General features: G+C 39.7%; 1 protein-coding gene across 21 annotated transcripts in view; it reads right to left on the bottom strand.

The window, feature by feature from the left end:
* Positions 1–21136, bottom strand: part of OSBPL6 (oxysterol binding protein like 6) — a 198813-nt gene that overhangs the window by 3822 nt on the left and 173855 nt on the right. For 14 of the 21 annotated variants that reach the window (XM_044768657.2, XM_044768648.2, XM_044768647.2 and 11 more), the window contains 11 exons: positions 20943–21050; positions 18642–18779; positions 11860–11947; positions 11110–11363; positions 10020–10157; positions 9590–9653; positions 7723–7801; positions 5987–6131; positions 3908–4052; positions 2521–2647; positions 949–1071 (listed from right to left, as the gene is read on the bottom strand). In XM_044768657.2, the coding sequence (XP_044624592.1) occupies positions 949–1071; positions 2521–2647; positions 3908–4052; positions 5987–6131; positions 7723–7801; positions 9590–9653; positions 10020–10157; positions 11110–11363; positions 11860–11947; positions 18642–18779; positions 20943–21050 (1409 nt within the window). The remainder of the gene's footprint in view (positions 1–948; positions 1072–2520; positions 2648–3907; positions 4053–5986; positions 6132–7722; positions 7802–9589; positions 9654–10019; positions 10158–11109; positions 11364–11859; positions 11948–18641; positions 18780–20942; positions 21051–21136) is intronic. The other 7 variants (XM_070508178.1, XM_070508179.1, XM_070508175.1 and 4 more) reach the window with 1 other exon arrangement.

Here is a 21136-nt window from a genome sequence, read left to right as displayed (position 1 = left end):
ACAGACGTGTACATATACACAAGACTTTGTCAGGCAGCTAGTGGACTATCTGCTTATTGATGACTTGTTGACTTTTCACTAGAAATGAATGCATTTTTGTTGTTAAACATTTGAAATAGAAGTGGATAGGGTCATGGGGACAGGGGCTGAGGGCAAGAATAAATCACTTCCAGGCAGAACTAGAAAGTGGAGTATGCAAAGGCTGTAACTAGAGCCTCAGGCCCCACCCTCACAAGAACAGTCTCTGCCTCACTTGTGAGGAAAAGCATGCGACCTCAGTAGCTCTAAGAGCCGCTGCAGGGTCCACGTCCGAAGAGTGCACTTCCAACATCTACAGGGCAAGCCTGCATTTCCGCCCCCCCCCCCCCCCCCCGGCAGTCAGGAGGGAGCAATCAGAAAGCATATGAGGTTATTCTGAGCTGGTCTGTCCCGGCTCTGGAGGGTAACAGATGGATTTGGAAACTACAGATTAATCTGTGTGATGTATATCTAGTCCTGCAAATAATCCTGTAATAATCACCCATGATCACACCACAGAGGGGCCAAATGGAAATAAAATTAAATACTAATGAAGCCAGGATGACCTTGCGGGCAGTGGGGCCCATCTTGTCTCTGAGTAAGGGAGTGGGAACAAGTTCCTCCCCTTCTAAAGGGAGTAGCTGAGGGATGAAGAGCATCTTGGGCAAGACCTTGACTCTTTTTTTGCTGCCATAAAAAGCAAAGAGCTGTTGAGGGGAATTTATTTTTATGGTTACAAAGTTTTCACAGGTGCAAAGTCTGAGTCAGTATTTTCACTGCCCAAACCAGTTACCAAAATCAGTTTAATTTTCCCACCTGTAATCTCTCTGGACCTAAACTATCCCTCATTTTCTTTTCACTTGGAGTTTCTCATTGCTTGCGGTGCCCACCTGCAAGACATGAACTTGTTGTGGGAATGAAGTGACTTACTTAAAAAATTTTGGTCTATGTTCCAGGTTGTTTTCCTCCATGTATCGTCTTCGAGATCTCTGGAGCTCCTCCACTCTTTGCTTCTCTGCTGCTGCAGCTTCCACATTTCCTTCTTCCAAAAATCTAAGCAGAAAGCAGTTAATATTTTAGTATATTATATTACCCTCTTTTCTGAGAAAAAAGGATCTCATTTGCATACAAGTACACTCTGGTTGCTGGGAACATAACACAGTGAACAGTAATGCTCTGATAATGGCCCCTTACCCCTGCCCCAGGCCACACCTCTGCCTGGCCATCAATGAACGTGCCTTCTGCGTGTGTGAACTAAACTATTGCATAGAGCAATAGAAAGGCAGGAGTGAAAGGTGAGTGGCTTGGCTTTGAAGACTTTTCTGGGCTGTCTAAGGTTCTATGACTTGACATTTTCAGGATGACTAGGGAGTCCAGGGTTTGAACAGCATGAAGTCCCATGTTGCGCCCATTTTCCCTCTTATCAAAAAGCCCTTGTTAAGGGTCACAGAATGGAGGAGGGTAACTGGCTGTTCTCCATCTACTTTTGGAACAGATTGGGAGGGAACGAGTTTTCCTGTTTTATTGGAGAGAGTAAAACTGATGAAAAAAAGAAAAGGTAACAGTTGAGGAAAATTATAAAAGCCCACAGAAAGGAAATGAATCGTAAGTGAAATTCAGAGAGGGAATACTGGAAAAGAATTGAGAAAGAAAAAGCAGACCTAATGGTGACTTGCAAACATTTAAATGTCAAAACGAGAGCAAAGAACGGGGATTCAATATGATACACATTGTACAGGAAGTTTACTGACGAATTTGAATGCCAAGCAGTGAGACTGCATATTCTAGAGAGAGAGGGGGGAATATGAGACAACTAAATAGTAGCACATTCAATGCTGGGACCATTTTGGCAGACGACAAACAAAGCCACAAATACACTGGAAACAGAAATGATCTTGGATGGAATTTGCATGGCATATCACATTTAATTCTGTAGGAATGGACAACATGAGTACAGAACCATATGAGAATAATAAAAAAATAAGGATCAGAGGTATTAAAGGTACTGTATTTTGAGTACGTCTCACACCCTGTGGGATTAAACCATATTGGGCAAACTCCAGACTTTAACTCAAAGCATTTCTAGGTGCCTCTGTAACTTATCTTCTTACTCTTCAGTGTAAAAGATATTCCATATTACAGAATACTAGAAGGAAAAGGGTAAAAACACTGGGTGAGGATTGACTCTGTATTTAGTGGAGAGAGAATTCATGGATTTGCAGCCCTTTGGTAAATTTGGTGGCGGCGTGGTGGGCAGAAACTTTTTGTTAAAAACATCGTGTCATCTGTGAGGAGCGGTTTATTGAGCTAATCTTTCGGTTATGATCCTCCTCTGAATACTGTTCGACCTAGGGTAGAAGACTCAATACTGCTGAGTGAATAAGGGAATGAATGAATGATTTAACGAATAAATAAATGATGGTATTGAAAATAAGCCTTAACGACATCTGTAGGGCCATGTCATGATCTAGTGTCCATCTTAAATACCACTGCCATGCTCACCTCTGGTCTGGCCGAAACCGGGCGTCTGTCGGTGGAAGGAGATCTTTTAGTACAGGGTCTAACTCATTAAGCTCAATAGCAAACCTCGTGAAGCCATAGTAGAGCTCATAGTTGGTTGGCATGGAACCTAAAATGAGGCCAGTGAACGACTGTGAGAGGCAAAGAGGCTTATGGAACGTGCCGAAGCTGACTTAACCCAGATGCTTAATTAATACCCACACTAAGAGCAAATTTGTAGTCATAAACACTAGCTTATGAATTTTTTAAGTGAATTAAATTGGTTGTATTTTGCTACATGGGAAACTTTATGTTAATTATCATGAACGATAGATTCATATATTTAATAAAATCCAGCCTTTAAGACTATATATATATATAATATAATAAATATATATAATGTACACATAGTGGCCTTCTGGCTAAACTACTCCATAATTTTTCTCTCAAATATCCAATTGGGTAACTAAATGCTAGAGTGATTAACTATGAGCATTAAGATTTCACTAGAAACACTTACAATTTACTTCCTTTTAGAAAAGAAAAAGATGCAGCTCTAAATAAACATTTATTGGCACTTTTTAACTAGACCTGAAGGCAGGATCTTTGTATGCTTTGCTCATTGATGTATTCCAAGCTCCTAGAGCAAAACCTGATGCAGTCAGTATTCAGTAAACAACTGCTGAATGAATGAACTGACCACTCTCTTAGCAGGAAATTTAAACACTCATTGAGGTCTCTTAGGAAACCAACAACTAATTTTAAAGTTAGGGCTTAACTGACAAAATTCCAGTGAAAATAGATGTCATGTGGAGCCTTGTGCTATTAGTACTTGATATTCAATTATATGTTAGTATATTACTAGAACTCTCTTGAAGTCTTTTATTAAAAGTCAACATATTGCAACTTTTTGCTGCTCAAATAAAAAGGTCACTTACTCTAGTAAATTACTAGTAAGTAACTAGTAAGTTACTGAATTTGTGGATTATAGATGTTTGCATGCTTTCCTTTGTTTTATTAAAACAGAGTAAATAACATGAGTAAGGATTTAAGTTTCTATATTTCAATTATCTAAACCCTTTAATAAATATTCCTAGCTTTTAAATGTAGGCATAACATTTAGAGTGATTTTACATGAAGCCCAGTCTCTGACCACAGGTCAGATTTGGTCTAAATTTTACTACTCCTTATTATCAAATATTGGGACTTATCTAATTTATATGTTAAGTATAAATGTAACTACAATTGCCTTAAGCATCTATGGTTTTGAAAACACTGTTTTCAAACATTGTTACAGAAAACATAAGGTGAACTGCATGGGATGATTGGACATCCCTGTCCTCTGTCACTCATGCTGCCCTCCTGAGGACAGACACTCCTGCCGCCTCACCTGGTCTCCAGATGCACTTTGCGGAGGGGGCCACGCCGCAGTAGAGCCCTTCATGCCACTTCCCAAACAGCCGGTGTACCACCTTCCCCTCCTGATCCATCACAACCCCCTGGACTTCATTCACATTCGAATTCCAGTAATTCACCTGGAAAAACCAAACCCCAATGGAAACACCCAATCTCCTTAATAACCCCAATTGCTATAATTTCCATATGGAAAACTGCCTTAACTTTGAAGCTCCTCATTCAAACCATGTTCAGATATCTATCTTAAAATGTTTTATAAGGAAGGTTGGCTTTCTCAGTGTTGGCTAGAGCATGGCAGCAGAACACTGAGAAGGCTCAGCTTCTATCTAATAACCTAATGTTAATTATAGGTAGGAATTTCTTCCTTACATCCTCCTCGAATTTTTCCTCTGTTCATGAATTTAAATGAATTTCAATTGGCAATGCTGTAGAAGTAGTTCGTGAAATAATTTCCACAGTATCTGTAAATTGCTAACTTTTATCATAAAGAGCCTGCTTTGGTCACCTCCCAAAACAGTGAGAAGTCTGTGGGAATTTACCCTTCTGGATCCCATGGCTCCTGTTCTAGATCAAGCCCCAAGTATGCAGGACCCTAGAATTCCCTGTCCAAGTGGCTCTAAGCTTACCCCATAGCTTGCACAGGCCTTTTCCTTGGATTCATCCACCCAAGGGCAGACCACCCACCAATGTGTGAATCTTCAGGTCTGAGGGGTGGCCAAGGGCAGCTGTTTGAGGGGGGTGTGGACAGAGCGTGGATATGCAGGCTGGACTGCCTACATATGTGTGTGTGAGACCCCTGGCAGTGCAGGACAAGGATAGAGCCAGAGGCGGGAAGATGGTGGGGAAGGGTGAGGGCCAGGACTGGGTCTCCTGCACTGCCAGATTTCCAGCACAGAGTTCTGAAGTATCTGACCTGGTCTTGCAGGTTTTTCTTTCTTTCTTTTTTTTAATAAAAGATATATTTGTCAAAGTGAAGGATAGAACATATTTTATTTGACAGTTTGTGGGCCTCATTTACATGTTTTAAATATTGACACCAATGGAATAGGAACTTGCATTTGTCCTCTTGCCCAGAGCTCTGCTAACATTAGGGGCAGGCCTAGATGGAAGTTTCTCAGAGCCTACAAAACTAAATGCACTCATTTACTGTCATCACCCATCAGAGCAAAGAGTGATCCTGGCTCGTCAGTTCTGAGCCACCTAATGAATCTATAAGGAAAGAAGGAAAAAAAGAAAAAACATCTTGAGCCAAAATAAAGATATTCAAAACTAACATGACCTCCCAATGTGGCTTAAAAGGATTTAATTAAGAAGAGAAAACTTTGAGCTTTAAGACTCCAATATGTTACCCGTTTCTACCATATTAGAATGAGATCAGGAGTAGAAAAGATAAAGGGGGTATGGAGTTTCTGCACCATGATGAACTCTGCCGGACATTGAAACAAACATGGAGAGAGACTGTGCGTTCCACTTTAGACCAGAGAGACTGAGGGAAAATGGTGTTCTTTCTGTAGGCATTCCTATCCCAGACATCTTTTCTTGTTAATAAAGGTAATGCTTTTTCTTGAACTTATTTGGATTATAATAGTGGCAGAGTTGGATAAGCTTATAGTGACTGGAAGCTATCATCTACATACACCCTCAGAAAATGACAACTGCATTATAATTAGGTCCCTAAAATAAGATCACTTGAATATGCTGTAATCAAGCAGGAACAGAAATAGAAATATAAACCAGGAGACTTGCTATAGGCAAGAAGTGTTTTCTGGAATTTTACTTAATGAACTACTGAATGGCTGCTTAAAAAGAAAATTCTTTAAAAAGATTTTTTTTTTTTTCTGTTTTGAGATGGTTCCTTTTTTGACCCCCACACATTCAGAAGTCTGCGTGCCTTGAGGAACTCCATCAGTGGGTTCTGCTTTCTCATCTAAAATGTCCTTAAGGATCACGATACAGGACAGACTCGCTTGTGCTGTTTAAGGTAACTTTTTTATTTCTTCCTTAGGAAGTATATTACACTATTTTTTCCTTACTGTTGTAAGATATTATTTACCTTGACAAATGTGAGTTTGCAAATGCAAACACTGCTTTTGGTATTTCTAATGGTTACTTCTCCATAATGCTCTATCCATCTCCTCCCGCTGAGAATGTTGTGTATGCACGTGGTGACTTTGTTCCACACATAGCAATCTCCATACCTAGTAAAGAATGCAACACGGATTAATGTCAGTGAAGGTCACATATATACATTACTGTTTCTAACGAGAATATTCTTTGGTGAAAGCTTCCTTTTCTCTCAGTTTCCTCTCATTTCTTTGTTGAAAGTTTCTATGTGGTCAAGGATGTTTATGACATGACTCATTCATTTAAGGAGCATTTCAGTGCTTTCTATGGGCCAGATGGTAAAGCTACCAAGTTGAGTAGGGCCTGCTCTCCTGGAGCCAACAGTATGGTAGGGGTAGATGTACATGTCAACAAATACTCATGAGGAAGCGTCATGAGAACACAGAAGGGGGAGTCCTTAAGCCTTAGATCTGCCTTGAATGCGGGGTGAAGGCTTGCTAGAGGAGGCTGGGTTTGGTCTAAGCTTGGAGGATGGATAGGAGGGCACTACAGGTTGGGGAAAAGCATCAGAAGCCAGAAGAGCATGACGCACCTGGGGACCCCTGAGTGGTGTGCTACAGGTGAGTGGGTGTGGTGAGAGGCAAGGCTGGAAAGGTTTGATGGGGCAGAGCAGGCAAGGCCTTCAATGACATACCAGTGAGTCTGGATTGACCCTGCAGGCAACAGGCCATGGTGGGAGGATTCAAGGGAGGAGAGAGGAATGGTAGGGCATGCATTTACGCAAGATTACTCTGAGAACATTGTTTCATACTTCGAGGTAAGACCAAAGGTGTGAATAATTCTTTGGGAAAAGATTGATGAGAATAATTAAGACAGCACATATCTAATGCAAATTCTGGGGAGTAACGTTACAGAATTTCTGCCAAGGAATGAGATGACATAGCTTCAGATCACATGTACACGTTGTGTATATTTTAAAATAAAATGTTATTTCAAGATAAAATAAAATGATTCTAAGTTTCTAAAAAGTTTATGAGTTGGTATGATGTAGGCACTATATATGACTGGGAACATTCTTTCTTTCTCACAAATTTGCAAATAGTGCAAGTTTATTTTGTGGTCCTGGGAATTCCCCTCCTCCCTCTCTCCACCTTTCTCCATATCCAATCTACCAGAAAATTCTCTCATTCAAATAGACAAAAACCAAACCAAACCAAATGAACCAAATGAAGACAGAAGCAAAACCAATCAAGCCTTTGGCCTCAATGAAAACTTCAATTAATTTAACAAGATTTATAGGCTATATCCTCTGGAAAACAACCATATAAGGATTCCATCACTCTTCCTTAATGAAATGACTTAGACATGAAAAATAGTCCCTGAATCTAAGATTAACTCAAAAATGATATTATAAATTGTATAGAAAAGAAATGGCTAAAAAAAGAAACTTCTATATAAAATGCAAACTAACAAGGTGACTGGAACAGGTAGTGACCTGGTGTTGACTGATCAATGGAGGATGTGCAGAGACAAATAGGAAGCTTTGATACATAGGCTAAAGTTCTCATTTGCTTTTGTGGGATTCCATTCTCAAAACTTCGGCAAAGTTAACAGAAGATTTTGCCATACAGGGAAATGGATCCTTGGCACTTCTAGAGTTTCACATACCCGTTTCTGATTTAGGAAAGCAGATAAGAGACCAAAAGGAAGATGAGAGCAACCTACTTTGGAAGCATGACATTCAGTGTTCCAACAGGCAGGATTTCCATCGACTTCCCCCAGAACTTGTTTTTCCATCTGATATCTAAATAACATAAGCAGAGGACAAGAAATATATACTCCATATCTAATCATTTATTCTATAAAAACTAACTTTTGGGGGCCGGCCTGGTGGTGTAGTGGTTAAGTTTGCACACTCCACTTTGGTGGTCTGGGGTTCACAGGTTTGGATCCCGGGCGCAGACCTAGCACTACTTGTCAAGCCATGTATATGCTTGTGGTGGCATATACATACGCTGTGGTGGCATCCCATATAAAGCAGAGGAGGATTGGCACGGATGTTAGCTCAGGACCAGCCTTCCTCAAGCAAAAAGAGGAAGATGGGCAACAGATGTTAGCTCAGGGCCAATCTTACAAAAAAACACAAAAAACAAACAAACAAAAAACCCCACTAACTTTGTATCACACTTTGCATTTTACAAAGAACCTTTGTAATCACAATTGACTCTATACTGTTGATTTAACATAAGTGCCTAAGGACAGCCAAAGGTGAAAAGATTAACTGTGAACCAAAAACATCTACTATCTATGTTTCTCCATAATACATGCTCCATGTTTGTTTTCAACTAATAAAACTGGGAAAAGCCTGGATTAATATGTGTGTGTATTAACATACACATATACTCTACTATGCTTTAATGTCTAGATAAATGTTGTTATAAATTTTAACTAAATGGTGGAAATAGTTAACATATATATAAAAAATGAGGTATATAGTAAAAATAATTTCAGTATGGCAATATCACTGATTTATATATACATTTATTTTAAGAGTTATATGTATGATTTGGGAGAAGAGTACAAAAATAAAATTTCTAAATACAGATAGGTAAGATTTATGAGAAAGTTGGATTAACTTTAACATGTTCCTACATTGTTAAGATATGGCCCAGGGCCCAGCATTTTATCTCACATGATGGCTTCACGTTTTACTTGTGGAAACTCAGGCTTACCTGTGAATTCATAATAACCACCTGGTCCCACTTCGATGATCTAAGGGAGCTTAGTGCTGTCTCCACAAAATTTCTGACTCTTTGTTATGAGCAAGAAATATTTATTTTCTTATTTTGCAATACAGTACAGTTGCAATGTTCCATCATTTCGTGTGTTTTCAGATTGAGGAAGTGCATATGAAAAGAGTCATTCTGTGCACAATGAAGCACCCTTCCAAACATGAAGGAACTATTTATACTTAATGGTCAAATTTACATATATATATATATTTTTTTTTTCTTTTTCTTTCTAAAGTGGTTTTGAAATGTTTTATTTTAGGTGAGTTTGTAACACATTCTGATGGAACAATGGGCACAGATTAGAGACTTCAATCCAAACTACTAAACCTCAATGAGTTAAAGACCAGAAATCACTGCAATGTTTATATATCTAAATAGACTGTGACCACAGACGATGCACTGTGGAGACTTCCTTGAGGATTAAGATCTCTTTGCACACCCTCACAAAGCAAGAAGGCAGCAGATATAACCTTTTGTATGTTAGAGATGCAGACAATGAGGCACAATGAGGTAAAGTGATAGCCCAGAGCTGACACAGTCAGCAAGGACCTCTGCGGTCCCACAGGGCTTTGCTTCCTAGATAAACAATCTCATCTCCTAGATGACATGGTTTCATATTTAAACCAAGAAATCTAATTTCTCAAACTGAACTCTGCACCAATTACCAACATTCTCTGAGTTGCAAAGTTAGAAATCTAAACTGAGTACAATGTACCTCTGGAAACTAGAAATTGTTTTATAGTTGTATCTAGACTATATAGTCATCAATTGGATTTTTAAGTTGTAACTGAGATACAAACCTTGCCAAAACACAAAATTCTTGGATTCACAGTGACAAGCAGAAATGGGTGGATGATGGCTAACCTGGTAATCAAAAACAAAAAAAGAAGGCAATGACATCAGTGTTAAAATTTCCATAAACAATAATTTTTTTTACAACATATATTCGCTACTTCCAAAGAAAAACTACTCAACTCATCTATCTCTATTAGTGAATTATTCTCAAAATGTATAAGCAAATTACTGAATCTTTAACTTTTAAGACTTCATGCTTAAACACAGAGAACTTATATGCATCTTAGAGTGGGCAATTATATAGATAAACTAAGTGAGTTTTCTGTTAACTGGCATCATAACTCGCCCTAAACAGAAGTCTATCAAAAAGCTATTTGCCTCATCAGACTGCCTTCCTACTTATGTAGAGACCTCACTGAGTCAGGTGGGACGTACCTGTTCTGAGAAGAAGCGGAACCCCTTGTCCTCTCTAATGCATTCATAAGTCTCCCCAAGGACAGGGTTGAATGGCTTACTTCCTGCTCTGAAATAGGTGGAGCAATATCCTGAAACTGCAAATGCAGCAATAAGAACCTGTTAAAACATTTAAGAAAGGAAAATAATATAGGAGAGACTATTTCCAGGTCTGTTTGTCCCTTATTCCTCTAGATTTTACACATCCCCATCAGCAGGTGCTGATTTGATGGCATCTGCATTTTCTATTATTTGCACTTGCTCTTCATAAACTTACAGGGGAAAAAATAAATGAAAATGAAGTTAAACTCTTTACATGGGAACAAGCAGGCAATTAGGCCAAGTATTCTTCACTCATCTGTCCATTCAATTTCCTGAGTGTCACAGAGTTCTTTTTTTTTTTTTTTTTTTTTGGTGTGGAAGATTGTCCCTGAGCTAACATCTGTGCCAGTCTTCACCTATATTCTAAGTGGGACACTGCCACAGCATAGCCTGATGAGTGGTGTGTAGGTCTGCACCCAGGATCTGAGCCTGTGAATCCCGGGCCGCTAAAGTGGAGTGTGTGAATTTAACCACTATGCCACCAGGCCAGCCCCCAGAGTTCAATTTTTGAAAACCAGTTTCCAGTTTAAGCCATTTGCAAAATCTTAACACCATGTGCAGAAGGATGGTGGCCACTGGTGCTTCTCAGAGGGCAGGTCAAGTTTTCCACAGTCATGTGGCAGAGAAGCCAGGGCAAAACACAAACAGGAGGTTACTTTCTCAGATCCAAGTTCCTGAACAAATGGGCTCTCTTGGCATTCAGGAAAAGCTGAGAAAGCAAGGCCAGACATGCCTTAAACCTGTAAGGACTGTGACATCTTTCCATCCTAACTTCAGAAACACTCTAAACCAAGCATAAGCCACAATGTGTGTATTTTCCAGTAGAATTTATGCAAATAGACCGATTCCTCTCTTACCTATGCAGAGAGAATGTTATGCAAAGACCAAATATGCTACCATAATGAATTCTGCCTTAGCCCAGGTCTAGGGCTGACAAATCCCGGAAAAGCACTGCTCTGTTATTTATTACCATGCGCTCATAGGGGTCGTCGGTTTCTGAAGCCTTGTCCAGAAGCTCACTGTATTCAATCTCCTCGCAGAGATGCTGCAGAGTGTTCAGTGGCTCGTTTAGCTCCACAGGCATAGAGACTTTAGATAGATCTTTACCAATGTTGTTCCTCAAGATATTCCAGAGGTTAATGTTACTGGTGTCCGGACAGGGAGCTGGCAGGCATGTCCGACGTCCGTTTCGGAAGGCCCCTCCCGTAAGCTCCCCATTCAAGACTGAAAGCAGGAGAAAGATGAGATCACAATAAAAGATACTTTGCTTTTCTGATTTCATAAATCCCGGGATGGAAATAACTTTCCAATAATTCCGACTGTGATACATTTCTCAAGCCTTCATCATACGCTCTCAAGAATTATTTCCATACAAGGTTGCTAATAAATGAACAAAACACGAGTGTACAGTTTTTAAACAAGGTGTTAAATATACTCAAATATAGTTCAAGAAAAAACAAGTCAAATTTTAAAAAATTAAACATATTTAATAAGAAAGACTCAAACTTTTGGTTTGAGCAAGAAGTAAAACTTTTTCACTTAACCATCTACCTAACAGATTTTTCAACCATTACCTCAACAGACTATACAAATACAAAATCTATTGAACAATCAGCTGTAAAAGGAACAATGAGTGGGGGGGAAATGATCGTTCATTGAATCACCAGCCTTGTGATTCGGCATGTAGATAGAACCACCTGGAAGCTCAAAGGATGCATACTTTGCCGAGAAATGTTGTCTGCGACACTGGTGTTGTCTTCAGATATATTATCACTCACATCGCTGATGTAAGACTCATCATCTGAAGCCTAAGACAGGAAAGAACATAGAAAGGATCGGAATTCTTGTTCAGTCTTAACTTCAGAAAATCAGAGGATTAAAAATAACAAGATATTGCCCAATGAGAAGCAGAGGTCATGGTGGGAAATGTATTTGGCCTATGTCCAATGAACACCTGAGGGTCTTCCATGAGCCAGAATACAGGGTTGCTTGAAAGCAGCTCTTCTCTTTAAATAGCTCCCTGTCTTAGTTGGGCTGGGAGGCTGGGGGAGGCTTGTACATAACTAGAAATATTTCACTACAACACAGTAAGAACATGCAAAAAAGGAGGCCCTATGACTCTCCCTAGAGAGTCAGGAGAGGCTGCCCAGAGGAAGTAATGTTTGAAGTGGGGATTGGAGAAGTTGTTAAAAGGGGGAGAAGCAGAGGAAGAAGAGAGTGTGCAAAGGCAAGGACCAAGAGAGAAACATTCATTCCTGGAAAACTAAGAAGTCGAGTGGCTGTGGCAGAGGGTAGGGTTAACAAGAAGAGGGTCTGACTGTGAAGGGCTTTTCACGTCAGCGTAAAGGGTTCACGTATAATACTGTGAGTTATTAAATGCAAGGGAATGATAGAGTCATCTTTAGTTTTCAGGAAGACACTTGACAGCTTTCCCTAAGGAGGCCAGATAATAAGACACTGCATAGATGCGGGTAAGAAATACTGACAGCTTAGATTAAGACGGCCACAGTGAGGACCCAGAGGTAAGGCTACTTTGAGATTCACAACTGAAGTGTAACGGATAAAATCTGGCAGATTACTTGGGTGAGTGGGATGATGATTTGGGGATAGAGAGAAATCAAGAATTAAGCCACTCTCTACATAAGAAAAACATGGAACTAAAAGGAAACTAAAATTTGTGTGAGAATAAAATTAAGAGGCAACATATGTACTTAGAAATGGAGCAGATAAGAAAACAAAGGAGCATGGTAGAGCCATTCAGAGAAAGGGGAGAAACGAATGTCTCTGCAGGCAAGAAAGCTGTTGATACTCATTTACTTTCTTCAAAACGGAACTAGCGCTATATTTTTTTCTGAACATAAAAACAAAACATTCTTATCGTAGCAAATTAGAAATTAGATGAGGGTAAACAGATGATATAAAAATCATCCATAATCCCATCATCTAAAGAAGATCACTTTTAACATTCGGTGCACGTTACTCCCAGTTTCAAAACATCTATACAAAAACATTGATACATCTGTCTTTAGATATTGAAAAAGGGGATGAGTTTACATATTTTTTTATAGTGTTCTGAATATATTTCCATTCTAATAAATATAGCTCTTCATCTTTATTTGGGATGGCAACATACTTCATTAGACAGTTAGAACCAAGGAATTTAACCAGCATTTAAGTGGTTTCGGACTTTTTATTATAATAGATAATACTTGGATGAACATCTTTGTAAACATATTTCTGTGAATCTGTCTGGAAATTTCATTAAGATTTATTCCTAGAAGTGAAACTGCTCGGTCACATGGGTGACTTTTGGCTTTAGTCCCATCTTGGCAAGTTGTTCTCTTGAAAGACTGCATTAATTTGTTCTCAGCAGCAGTAAATGAAAGCATCCATCTCTCCACACCCACTTATACACTAAATACTATCAATGCTTTTTGATATCTATCTACCTAACATACATAAAAGACCTGTTTTTAAAGTCTGAATTTCAAATTTTGTGAATTTTTTTATCTTTCACACATTTTTCAGTTCATCATAGAGGTTACATTTTTTCTCAGTTTGCAATTTATTTTTTAACATTGTTTATGTGATTTTTTGAGGCCATGTTAAAGTCTTAAATTTGTATGTAACAAAAACAATCAGTCTTTGCCTTTAAGTTTTCTGTATTTATGGTTGATGGTTTTAAAATTAGAGTTGACAGGGGCCGGCCCAGTGGCGCAGCGGTTAAGTTCACATGCTCCACTTCTCAGCGGCCCGGGGTTTGCCAGTTCGGATCCCAGGTGTGGACATGGCACCACTTGGCACTCCATGCTGTGGTAGGCGTCCCACATATAAAGTGGAGGAAGATGGGCACCGATGTTAGCTCAGCGCCAGGCTTCCTCAGCAAAAAGAGGAGGATTGGCAGTAGTTAGCTCAGGGCTAATCTTCCTCAAAAATAAATAAATAAAATTAGAGTTGACGAAAGCTCACATATCTAGGGAGAATAGAGCACTGCAGAGAATGACTGTGGGCATAAATAAGCAATGGTAGTTTTGCTTCTGCACACTCAGCAAGTCTATAAGATGGTAAATTGAGAATCAAGTCTTTTTCTTATTCATATTTTCCCACTGCCACTGGCTTCCGGTTCCCATCGACCGCAACAAACCTGCTGGTTAAACCATCAGACTCATGAAACCCACCTTCTTGAGCTTGAAAGAAAAAAAGTAAATCAAACTATTTCATGTGATTTCTCTGAGAAAAGCTAATCACACCCAATTAAGTTAGAGGAGATGTATGCCTGCTCAAACCAAATTCATGTTGCATGCATGTATATTGTTTGAATGTTTGCTGAGAAAGAGTCATGTTTATTCTACAAAAAGCTATCAACAGTCTACTCCTCTTCAGCTTCTAATCTCTTCCAAACTAATACATGATAGAAATAGTCCAAAATCCATGCACATGTAGAATGGTCCATGTAGAACATAAAAGAATTCTAGTGGCCAATGACAGTGGCCCCTGAGTAAGATCTAGATTATACGTGTGGCCAGTAGCTAAGGCTGGGCAGTCTGGCTGTGGTCTACTCCTGTTATCCTGTATATAAAGTTAAGGCTCTCCAGTATTATAATAGAATAGTTAATATATATTTGTTTTCTCCTCCATGGTCAAGAATTCCCGTGGCCAAATATTTTTATTTAAGGGCTCACGGATTCAAAAGAGTTCAGGAATTTTTTTTTTTTAAATGCAACCAGGCATGTAGCCTTGCAGAAACAAGTTTAAAAGCAGAGGCAAGGACGTAGATCATTCTGGAAGCAAGAAGAGCATTTTTTTTAACTTTAAAAAAAATTTTTTTTTGTTTTCTTATCCTATTTAAAGATTTTATTTTTCCTTTTTCTCCCCAAAGCCCCCCAGTACATAGTTGTATATTCTTCGTTGTGGGTCCTTCTAGTTGTGGCATGTGGGATGCTGCCTCAGCGTGGTTTGATGAGCGGTGCCATGTCCGCGCCCAGGATTCAAACCAACGAAACATTGGGCCGCCTGCAGTGGAGCGTGCAAACTTAACCACTCAGCCACGGGGCTGGCTCATGAGAAGAAGAGCATTTTTTAAAGGGACCAAGCATTCATTAAGTTAGGTACCTTGGTAGATGTCACATAAAGAGGATTTTTCTCTCAGTCATGGAAAATGTTAATGTAAGACAGTGAATGCCCAGATGTTTCTCAGATTAATCATGTGTTAAGGTGCTATGAGCATTCCTTCCTTCATTCAGTTAGCAAACATTTATTGAGTACCTGCTCTGGGCTCACCAGAACTGTTCTGCTGCTGGGGACTTAGTGGTGAAATCTCTCCCCTCATGGAAGTTACATTCTAGTACGGGAGACACACAACAGACGAGTGAAATATATGGAATGTATATTTTGTTAGATAATGCTAAGTATTAAGGAAAAAAAATAAAAAGGGAAGAGGAATATGGAAGGTGAGGGGAGAGGAGGAAATGGTAGCTCTAAATTGTAGACAGGCAGCCAGGGTAGGCATCTGCGAAGGTGACTTTTGAGTACACTGAGGCAAGAGAGGGATTTGAACGTGCAGCTCTCTGGAAGTGTTCCAGCCAGGGTGGATGGCAAGTGGAGATGCCCAGTCACCTTTGGCAGCTGTAGTGCAGAATATGCAGCTTGAGCCGCCCCTGCAGCTGCTGCTAGGACTCACATATGTACAGTCAACTAACCAGGTGGGTTTGCCGAGTCTGCTGGGGTGAAGACTTGAGGAGCCTTCTGGGGGACCTCATGACAAAGGAACTTAAGAGACTCAGGCAGCTGAGGCTGATGCAGTAACAGTCTCAGCTGAAGGAGAGGAATGACTGAGAACATCGTGGGGTCTGCCATGGTCTAGCTTCTTGAAATACTTAAGACTGAGTGTTGTGATAAAGGGAGAAGATTTAGGTAAAAATAGTCATTTTATGAAGACCTGTAAGATAGAGGGCACATGGAAAAGGTATGAAGTTCAGTTCTTTCCAATGTGGGTTGTAGGAGAGAGTCACTTTCCTGGCTTCAGCATGGGACATGGGGTGTCTTTAGCAAATTGACTACTCCAGGAATCACTCCCCTGGCCCCTGGAAGACTCCAGAAGAACAGAGGTTGCAGGAAGCTACAGCTGAGGGCAGAGATCTGATTATAACGGTCTTTGTATGATAGCTAAGGAGTTTAGATAGTTATCCTAAGGACACTGGGGAATAGGGACATAATCAGATTTGCATTTCAGAAAGATTAATCAGGCTCCCCAGTGTAAAATGGATTAGAGGGGGCAAGAAGGCAGGAAAACCGGTTATGGGTTTGACAGGGTGACCTAGGTGGGGAGATGACGGAGGACTGAACTGGATGGCAGCAGGGAAGCTGTGGGAAAATATATGGATCTGAGAGTATTTAGGTGATAGAAGTTACAGAACCCAATGAGAAAATCAGTGTGGGTGGTGGGTGGTAGTAAGGCAGGAGTGAAGGGAAACACTCGGGTATTTGATGTGAATACTCGGGTACAAGAGCACCTGGATAAGCAATATAAGTACGTGTAGGTTTGTGTTTCTTCCTTAGGGGTGTGTGTGTGTGTGTATAGAAGGGGTTTGTTGATTCCTTCATTTTGGACATGCTGAATTAGAGGTTCTGTGGAGCACCCAGGTGGCAATGTCTCACAGGCAGCTGGTTATGTGGATCCTGACCTGACTCACTCTCTCTTCAGATCTGTTCTCTCTCAGCTTTAAACTTGAATGTCCAAAATGCTGGTCAAATAACCCCACTGAGAGGTCTGATAAACTCACGATGCCTCAAAGAGAATGTAACACCTCCATGTACCCCTGCCCTCTACTTTCTTGTCCCTCCACTAGGTTCACTCTTCCCCAGGGGGTGGCACCATCTTGCTTGGACTTGTGCAATAATCTGCTTCACGTTCTCTTCATTCCTGTATTGTCAGTGTCTGGTGCAAGTGGCATCTGGGTACCCAGTTGGGTGTGCCCCCCAATAAACTTGGAAATAAGGAAATTAGGTTGCTCTCAGAGAGATAGGCTATAAAGTTATCAGATGATGGGCACAGCCCAGATAATGTAGAGTCAAGTTTGATAGGAAACTGATCGAAGAAGGACAAAGGACTGGTCAGCAATGGGAGCTCAGAAAAGGGACAATCAGAAAAGAAAATGCTGGCAGCATGTCTCCAGCATGGTGGTCCCTGCGGGTGCAGAGACTGGCTCACAGACACAAATACCCCATCCGTGTGTCAGAGTATCCCTATGATGGAGACGAAAGCTGGGAGCTATTACACCCCGGCCCCTTCTCCCTTAAGTTAACTCAACTCACGTCTCCTGCTCCCATTCCTTCCTTGCTCACCAAACAACCTCCTCACTAGAATTAAGCTTCCCATGCAGATTTGCCTACAGAGAAAGAGATGCTAATCAGCGAGCATAATTATTTTGTCCATCTGATAGCACCAATTATCACTATGAATAATTAAACCAGTACTCTGGCTTATGAATGGGAATCTGTGAATCTGCTAATGCATGACTTGGGATCTGAGAGGCAGGTGCATGGCTTGGTGTGATAACAAATTCAGTATCTGATACATGAATTCTGTTTTACCTTTCCTCCATTATAAAAATGATATATGTTCATTATTTTTTTCTCTTTTCCATCTAATTTTATCTCTAAAATCACTCATACTTCCAAACATCCAAAAACAACTACTACTAACTGTCAGGATGTTTCCTTCCAATCTATTTTCTATGGATATGGAAATAACATTAGCAACCATTTCATTTCCTTTTTGTTAAATTCAGTACAGATTTGCAATATCAAATGACAAAATTCCTAATCAGCTGTGTGGGAAAGAGTTCTGGCTGCTTCTCCCATGCCAAAAAAATAAATAAATAAAAAAGTCAAAGCACACTTGACTAAATTTCAGTAGAAGAATTAGTTTCTGCAACCTGACCAAGGAAGAGATTCCTTGTTTCTAAGACCTTGCCAAGACGCATGAACACGAAAAGCAATCCAATAAAGCTTTTATGGTAGCCTCCAAAAACCATAATTACCCAACTAGATATGCTAGACGCTATTCTTCAAAGCTCAAATTCATGTCTCTAGCAAAGATGTATACATATACACATAGATACATGTATATATACACACATACGTGTGTGTGCACATGTGCAAGCATGAATAGTGATTTTCTGTTTCTCTTGTTCTCTCTATATTTATTAGCTACATAATCAGCTATTTGGTTACTTGAAATATGAATTGTACAAGAACGTCAAAATAAGCTTGATTCTTTCCTTTTATTCATCAAATTTAAGAGGAATATAAGTTGATGTCCAGAAGTGCTTAGTGCTCAGTAAATGGGAACCAATATAGTTTGCATGCTTTTGGCTTTTTGCTACAATTTGGACATCTTACTATGATGTTAAAAAAAAAAAAAGAGTTCCATAGTCTTACTCTCTTTAACTCAAACTCGCAGTCAGAAGTAGTTGGGGTTGACACATCAAGGAACCTTACCTCATTCTCTGATGAGCTTGCAGACAGGAGTACCTCTTGCGCATCGAAGAACTCAGAGACAGACTCTGACATGGACAGGCGGCTCTCATTGGCTACTTGCTGTGACAGGGGGAGATTGACATGGATTTGCTCACCAGCCTACAGAAGAGAGAAGCATACAGTGTAATTGTTATTGGTGTAAAGAATAGCTATTTGCTCAAATTAGACCGTGATGTACTAGCCAGATTTCTAGAGAAATTCATACCATATGTTAAGAGTGGTGACCACAAGTAATTTTCACTTGCAACTCAGTAATGACCACAATGTAAGTTTCCTTCCGATATGTCTAAAGAATCCAAAAGGCATAGTTGGAGGATGCTGGTACCGTGACTTGATTTTAAATCTACGCTCAATTGATACCAGGTAGAATTTAACAGATTGAGTCCCTATCAACACCCTGAACTGACTGTGGAGTCAAGTTCATTCTCATATACTAGGCCTGTCATTACTAGCTATACTTAACCAGTACACTCAACCTCAAGAAGTATTTGTAGAAACCACTAAAGATATGCTAAGAAAACAATCTGTTAAGACTAATTTTTGAGATAGAATATATAAAAGTCATTTTCCAGTTTGATCATGAATTTTAGCCAATGAAATATATGACTAGACTATTGAACCTTATTCCAACCTGTATTTTTATTCAGTAAGTGATAAATATTGTTTTCCAGGAAGCTATTTAAGTTTCAATAAGAAAAATATGTGAGAAGTATAATATACATATATATATATATATATATATATTCTAGTACACGTTTCAGGTTGAAAAGAAGATTCAAACTGAGAATGTTAACTAATTTTTAAATGATAAAGTTTTAGAAATACTTTTAGATTCTGAGCAGTTGAGTGAGCGCAAGTGTCATCAGAGATCAGGGGACCCATGGAGGTGAATGGACATAGGGTGGGTAACTTCAATCAAAGAGAAGCTGTCTTGGGGTGGTATTTCCTAAGCAGTTAGATGGTAAAACCCTTGCACCTGTAGCTTTCTAGTAAAATGTATGTTTTCTGTGTAAATATGACCTTAGTATTAGTTAAAACTCTCACCTTGTTACATGCATCACTGTATATAAAACCTAATATTACTGTCAAAAAGTGTAAACTCTCATGGCTATAAAATAATAATTTTATAAAGGGTTATAAACAGAATTATACATTTAAGTTTAGATCACGTACTGAATGTTCTCCTATCTTCTTACCATTTCTTCAAATATTCTTCTGAAAAATGGAATAATAATAGCGCCTACCTCAGAGGGCTGTTGAGAGTGTCAAATGAGATAACACATGTGAAATAGCACAATGCCTAGCATATAGTAGCGTTCACTTGACATGTGTTAGTCATTAATTATCATCATCATCATCAGTAGTAGCTGTAGCAGCACCATTAGTACTATCTTAGCAAGGTCAGGTGGCTTCTCTCCTTAGATAAAGTTCTTTTTTTGTTGCTGAGGAAGATTCACCCTGAGCTAACATCTGTTGCCTATCTTCACCTTTTTGTTTGAGGAAGACTGTCCCTGAGCTAACATCTGTGCCAAACTTCCTCTACTTTGTATGTGGGTTGCTGCCAAAACACGGCCACTAATGAGTGGTGCAGGTCTGCGCCCAGGAACTAAACCTGGGAAGCTGAAGGGGAGAGCACTGAACTTAACCACCAGGCCATGGGGCCACCCCTGAGAGAGGGTTTTTAAAACAAATCTTAAGAAAACTTTTATCTAATGAACATTTCAAACGAAGGTTGAGACAGACAGAGAATTCAAAGCTGGGGTATATATAAAGTAAATATTCAGTGGCATCATGTGAGCACAAGAACAAATAAAAACAGACACTGATCAGGGCTGGCCAGGTGGTGTACTGGTTGGGTTTGTGTGCTCTGCTTCAGTGGCCAGGGGTTCACAGGTTCAGATCCTGGGTGTGGACCTACACATTGCTCATCAGGCCATGCTGTGGGGACATCCCACATACAAAGCAGAGGAAGACTGGCACAGATGTTAGCTCAGGGACAATATTCCTCAAGCAAAAAGAGGAAGATTGGCAACAGATGTTAGCTCAGGGCCAATCTTCCTCACCACACACACACAAAAAAAGTAGACACTGATCACCAAAAATAAATGATGTTAAGCTCAAAGAACACTGAACTATCAGCAACACAAATATTTATGCAGGGACTCTTACTAACAGTGAAAGAACTGTATAAAAATAAACAAAAATATGCAGATTTAGATGCTATAAAATAAGTACTGGACATCTATTAAAAATGAGTCTTACCTCATCGGGGCTAGGAATAATATTTACACTGACAACCTGATCACAAATAATAGATTCTGAATGTATTCTGTTCAACCGACTCCTTAGTTCAGCATTCTGGTTGAGTGCCTTAAAATGACAAAAATCGCACATGTAATTTCAAATTAAGCAAGCACAAAACAGACAAAGCAGACAGGTACACTTTAGACAACAAA

This window comes from Equus asinus, chromosome 4, assembly GCF_041296235.1.
Source record: "Equus asinus isolate D_3611 breed Donkey chromosome 4, EquAss-T2T_v2, whole genome shotgun sequence".
In the NCBI taxonomy this organism is placed as follows: domain Eukaryota; kingdom Metazoa; phylum Chordata; class Mammalia; order Perissodactyla; family Equidae; genus Equus; species Equus asinus.
The sequence above is the reverse complement of the archived record's forward strand: the minus strand, read 5'-3'. Positions and strand labels throughout refer to the sequence as shown.